The sequence below is a fragment of the Oryzias melastigma genome, linkage group LG19 (assembly GCF_002922805.2).
Source record: "Oryzias melastigma strain HK-1 linkage group LG19, ASM292280v2, whole genome shotgun sequence".
Lineage (NCBI taxonomy): Eukaryota > Metazoa > Chordata > Actinopteri > Beloniformes > Adrianichthyidae > Oryzias > Oryzias melastigma.
This window is the reverse complement of record NC_050530.1, coordinates 12,271,365-12,277,869: the sequence shown is the minus strand read 5'-3', so window position 1 is coordinate 12,277,869 and position 6,505 is coordinate 12,271,365. Positions and strand designations below refer to the sequence as shown.

General features: G+C 36.7%; 1 protein-coding gene across 2 annotated transcripts in view; it reads left to right on the top strand.

The window, feature by feature from the left end:
• The window catches only part of LOC112154681 (carbohydrate sulfotransferase 15), a 38,071-nt gene that overhangs the window by 27,956 nt on the left and 3,610 nt on the right, over nt 1-6,505 (top strand). For both annotated transcript variants that reach the window (XM_024285812.2, XM_036217143.1), the window contains exons 4-6: nt 621-764; nt 5,047-5,203; nt 6,271-6,427. In XM_024285812.2, the coding sequence (XP_024141580.1) occupies nt 621-764; nt 5,047-5,203; nt 6,271-6,427 (458 nt within the window). The remainder of the gene's footprint in view (nt 1-620; nt 765-5,046; nt 5,204-6,270; nt 6,428-6,505) is intronic.

Here is a 6,505-nt window from a genome sequence, read left to right as displayed (position 1 = left end):
AGGAAAGCAGAATCAGCAACATGGAGGATGATTCAGTTTAAAAATTCGCCATCATCGCAGATGGTGTTTTAATTATTTAACTTACGAAGCAGAGGAAAATTTTTGTCTTACCCTTCCTGTACTGGAGGGTGCTGATCTAAATGATCACAAACTTATGCTTCCGTCTTTTTTTTATGGATACTGAAACTAAAATACTCAAACTTTTCTTGCAGAAAGTACTGATTAATTTGTGGGTGCACAAGCAGTCTTAAGTCTCCAGTGAATTTCTCCGATTGCATAATAAATTTTATTTCAGGCACTATCTAAGATAGCAGAGACGAAAAACAAATTTGATGATCTGGTCTTTAGAGGATTCATTTGATACCTTTCTTGTTTACCAAGCTGAGTTTGACTTTAAGCGCCAATTTCATTTGGCTACAATGCCCACAGAACAACAAGGAAGCCGTAATGACCCCCGTGATTACAGACGCCGTTTGACGGGGCAGGGTGGAATGAAAACACGCTTGATGAAAGCATAACCATCTTTTGCTGTTCATTTTCATTCAAAGATGTTTCCACTTCACCAGTTTTTCAGCTGAGGATGAAAATAGGTCTAATGTGCGTCTGCTTCCCTCTGGCAGGGATCATCCGTCTCAGTGAGGGTGTCCACGATCCATATCCTGTAGAAGATTACCTGGATTTGTTCGATCAGGCTGCTTACCAAATCCAGGGGAACCTCACAGCAAATGACAGGGGTTACCCCAGCCACCCTAACATCATCATAGGTAAGCAACATGACATTCTACTGCTTCAGTAATATATTTAAAGATCCACTATGATCAACTTTTTCGTCTGCTCCTGATTCATTTGAATAAAGAAATACTCAGAAATGCAATTTTAAGTTTAAAATTCTTAATATGTGTCCTTAGTCATATATTAAAAACACCAAAACATGCTTTTCATCTAAGTGGGTTTTGCAAAAATATCAAATGATGAAAAGATCTAGGATTCTCAACAATGATTATTCACAAAAATAGTCCCTTTGTTCTCCCAAAAGGAAATAATTCCTTTTTTCTCTCATTTTTATATTCTGTTTTTGTTTGTGGCTAAAATATACATTTAGTTGTACCAGTACCAGTAACAAATACTTAAGGTACTATCTAAAACATAGTAAGACAGTGGGATTTTCTTTATTTTTCATTACATTTTCACTTAAACATTTTTACATTTATTTTTCATTTATTAAGAATAAGCATTTATCTGATTTGTTTGATAATAAATGCACATGTATGCACACTAACAAGACAACCTGACTCCCACAAAAGAAATAAATAAATAACTTATTTAGTTCTTTTTAACCCCCTTGATCCACTCCTCTGAGTCAACACGCCTTCAAATGATGATTGCAATACTAGATTGCAACTTTTTCAGGTATTTTTTCACAGTTTTTTGGGGGGTTTTACTGTGGTTGTGTCATTTTGTTTCCTTTTGGTTTAGACTGTGTCATATTTCAGAGTCATATAATTTACTGTTTTCCTTTAAAATGGTGTTTGTGCTCTGAAATACATTTATAATATCATTACTCCGAACAAAGAAGAAAACATTCTTTTTATAAACAGTGAATTTAGAACACATACTGCCATTGCAGAACTAAAAGAAAAATGGTTCTAGGAAATAATTTTTCCAAATTCTTTTATTTCAAAATAATACATAAAACTCACTTTCTGCCACTGAAAATTATCATTATTTTTTTTATAATTAGTCTTTATTTAACAAGAATATTTCCAATAAGATAATTTTTTACAAGAAAACTTAAATAGTTAGAAATACGTGTTAAATGGGTTTGTCCATACACCTCCTGGCTCCTGCATATTTATTAATAATAAGAACCAGAATAGAAAAATTGGTTATGAGTCTCTGTAACACAAACAAATGAAGATAATAGTAAAACAAAATAATTCAATTAAAATAATCAGCTTTTATACATCAAAATATATTTTTTTATATAAATGCTTAGTATTTAATCTTTAGTAATCTAAATTTTAATTATTTTTTTAAATAATTTCATTACTTTTAGCATTTTTATAAATTAATCATTTGATTTTTAAGTTAAATATACACATTTAATATTTATTTTTGTCCTTTCTTTTAGGATTAGTTTAAAATTTCATGCAAAATGACTTTAGTTTAAAGTGAAATCATCTTTATTATCTGTATTGAACTTTAAGTACATGAAAAACTCTCTTTCAGATCTGAGCAAAGATGATATTTTTTTTTATCTCTGAAGAGCCTTAAGTAGCTCACAGGAAGTTGCTTATCAAAGTTCCAGTGAAGCTCCACTTATCTATTCCACCAGTATCTTGAAGATGACATTTCAAAAAGGACCTAATAGCTGAAGATGCGGAGAACACGTGAACCACTGACTGATATCGCATCTCCTGGCAGTTAGAGCTGCAGAAACATTTCCTGTTCAGCGAAATCTCTGGCTTCCTGTTTTGTCAGTCAGCTCTGCTCCCCTCCATATCCTGACTTTGTTACTTGGGGTCATGCTGTGTGAGATGCATGATGTGCTGAGAGTCTGCAGGCTAAACATGAGCCGACTCTTGTCTCAATCTGAGCCGAGTGCAAGGCTGTCATTACAGTAACAGGTGGAGCGGCCCAGGCACAGGCCTGCTCCTTTCACTTCACTGGAGGAGAGTCATTTTTATGTGACTCGGGCCTGAATCGAAGCTCTAACCGTTTAATAATACCGGACTTCCTTATGCCTCATTTAGCCCTTTCACTGGAAATGCTGCATAAAGGAGTCTTTGTTTTCTCTGTCAGGACAGCAATAATGTCCCCAGCGGGGTGGACAAATCTCCCGAACCTCCTTCCTCTATCAGCATACTCTGTTCTGGAGTGTCTGCTCTCCTCACAGCTGTTGAAAAGCAAAAACAGCCAAAATCTTTTTCGACGGGTCCAGAGTGTTTGGCACAGTGATCCAGTTTTGTTTCATTTCTTGAAACAAGTAATCCTGGAAAGTAAGGAGTTTGCCAGAAAGTGCTCTCATGATTCCAAACTTGGGAGAGCCCAGCAAGGTGCAGGCCGCCGGCCAGAATCCCAAGCCTCCGATTTTCTTCTGCCAAGTTCAATCCACAATGGAGGACCGGAAACATGCTGCTCAGGCTCTCCCTGTGAAAGCAGTAATAAACCTTTTCTAACAGACTCAGACACTCAATCACACAGTGCTTCATCATCCTCCTCATCCTCATTGAAGTGATCCTGTTTCACCTTGGAGAAAAAAGCTCCTGGATATTACACCTTCACCGAGGAAATAGGAAGATAAGGCTCGTGCTGCGCCGCCACTAAACGCACGCTAGCTTCACTTGAAAGATAAGAGGATAATGAAAGCACACACAGACTAATGAAGCATGAACATCGTTTCCCAGCACCAAGATTCTGATCATTATAGACTGCACGACTGCAGATAGACTCCACAGCTAGTTCTGTAGTACCTGCCACTGTGTTTGTGCATCTGTTTGCTTTGGAACTTTGCTTTATTCCTCTGTGAGTCAGAGGTTTGGAAGGAAAACAAAAACTTTGTTTTGTAGAGCCATTCCAATCAGTTGTGGGCGGTACTATCAGTATGGAGTAAACCCGCCCCTACTTCCCATGATTCATCTGTTTACACACTCTTCCGCTAGCTTACAGCCCCCCACACCTCAACCTAACATTACCGGCGTGAAGTAGAGAGCTTGTGGCTTCTACATCTCACCTACAAGCTCTTTCCAACAGCATATTTTACAACAGATTAATCAAAAAAGTGTAACGCGTTAATATTTATTAACGCAAATTAATTACACTTCTGTCTTTTGCTTTGCGAGGCTTCCACAGGGAGCCTTAATTTCTGACAGAGCACGTGTCGTTGGGTTTTTATACTATAATCACTTACTAAATAAATAAATACCCAACCAATTAGTACTTTATTCTTGTTATTTTCTTGGTTCCTATCACTTTTTCATTCAAAGCTGACTATTTGATTTGCCCGTTGTCATGGTAACGGGACGAGGAGGCGCTGAGCCGGCTGAAGTGGCGCAGACCTTGTCTGCAGCGGCAAAGGAAAGCGATCTATAGGCTGATCTTCCCAACAGAGTAAATAATACATCAGTTCAGAGAGAAAGTTCACCTCTTAGCGCTTGTTTTTGTACAAATGATGACGCAAAAGTTTGTTTTGAAGAGCCCTGCAAAGTGATATTGAACATTTGGGCCTTGTGACCTGAACCTCCTACATGATCCGCACCCATCAGCCAATCAGAATGGAGTATTCACCCAGACCATGGTTTAAGTTAATTTTAAAGTGCAGAAACAGTATTTGTTTCTTATGACTGTATGTCATTACCTTGTATTTTTTTTTTTGTTTCGAGTAATACTGCAGACACAAAAGTCTTTGGAGTTCTGCTTATCTTACCGCTGATGTGTTTTTGTGCTCAAAAATTATCTGAGTTGACACTTTATAAAGTTAAAAGATTTCAGACAGTACAAAGGAAAGAAGAAATGTCTTTCTGGCCTGTTTTTGTTCAAAATCTGCATTTTGTCATATAAAATCTACCAAGTAAAATGTTGTGATTAATCGTGATTAATTACAATCCATAAGTGTAATTAATCTGATTCATTTTTTTAATAGGCAGAACTGATTTTGAGTTTAATTTTCTTAATAAATAAGAAAAACACAATTTTCATCAGAGTGAATCTTTATAAAAACTACTTTCTGTGACTAAAAAGTAGAAAACATTTTTTTAATTGATATATTTTGTGGGGGTTTGATTTAAAACATCATTAAAATTGATTTTCCATCCTCCACCAACTTCAAACTGTTAATTGTAACAGCCCTATTAGTGCAGCCTATTGATATATATTAGCCTATTAAGTTTTCTGAAGCTTACTTGTCAAATGGGCCTCTTCCATCAATGTTGCTAGAAAACCTCTAAGTATGAGCATGAAAGTTAAAATTAGCAAAAACATTTTGTAGTTTTGAAAGAATTTAGCAGTCTGCTGCAGCTCAGACTTTTTAATTTCATGTTTTTCCAGGAGAAGCCAGTGCCTCCACCATGTGGGACAACAACGCCTGGGTGTACTTCTATGACAACACCTCAGAGGGGGAGCCTCCCTTTCTCATCCAGGACTTCATCCACGCCGTGCAGCCCGACGCACGCTTCATCGTCATGCTCAGGGACCCGGTGGAGAGGTGGGAGGAATCGCAGCCCCATTGCTCTCCATTACGTGTTTTTGAAACTGCCAGGGATGATTCAGAGCGCAAACATACCTCTGTTTACTCTGCTGACACGGACCATTACACCTCTGGTTAATAGAAACATAAGGCCTTTTGTAGCAAAAGATCCCGGCGCTCTTTCGGTTTCATGTGGTTGCTTTTTAAAGGGAATGCTTGAATGTTGTTTTTTTATACAGAACTAGAACACACATGCTATAATTTTGCTTGTCAGTCATGCAAAAGTGCACATTTCCCCAAAACTACAAGCAAGCATGGATTTTTTTACTATACAAATCAAGTTTATAACTTTTTCCACAACTGAAGCATTAAAACAGAATGTCTACAATGTCAAAAATAATTCATAGAATCACATTTTTTGCTCATTTTATGCGTTCTTAAATAATTGTTCTGCTCCATTCTATACATTTTTCGTCACGTAAACTCAATCACACTTTCATTGATTTTAACAATCTTAGTTTTAAAATATTAAGTCTGTTCAGGACATTACTGCTTGTACTTATGGTATCGATATATTTTACGTTTTTTAAGATTTTACACAATTTATCTGATTTTCAGCCCCATTAAAAAGAATGGGAAATTCTTCAAGAAATTCTTCTAAAACTTCTTGCACTGTTGAAACTTAAGCATTATTGGTATTCAAACGCTCAGGCTGTTCATGCTTGTACTTTTGGTATTCATAAATATAACGTTCTTGAAATTTTATGCAATTTTTTTAAAAGAAATTCTTCAAATTCTTAGTGCACTTTCTGCAAATCATGCACGTTTAGTATCAAAATGTTTAGCACTTTCGGGACATTTATGCTCGTACTTTTGGTAATCAAAATTTTTATACATTTTAAATTTTTTGGCAATTTTTGCAATATTTTTTCAAGAAATTCTTTGTGCACTATAAGAATCTTTGCAATAATGGTATTAAAATGTTTATTCAGCATTTTCGTAGCAGATGCAACTTTTCTAGTTGCAATTGCAATTGTATTTTTTGCAGCACACATGTTTAAAAATAACTTTTATTGCATTTTCAGGCTCTACTCCGACTACCTTTACTTTGGTATTGCCAACAAGTCTGCAGAGGATTTCCAGGAGAAGGTCTCTGAGTCGCTGCAGCTATTCGAGGGGTGCCTTATGGAGTACACAATGCGCTCCTGTGTGTACAACACCACTGTCAACAATGCCATGCCAGTGAGTGCCCCTCCCACTCGCTTTGTCTGCCTGCTCTGCTTTTAACCCGCTTTCAGCCACCAGTTTATTAGAGAGTCA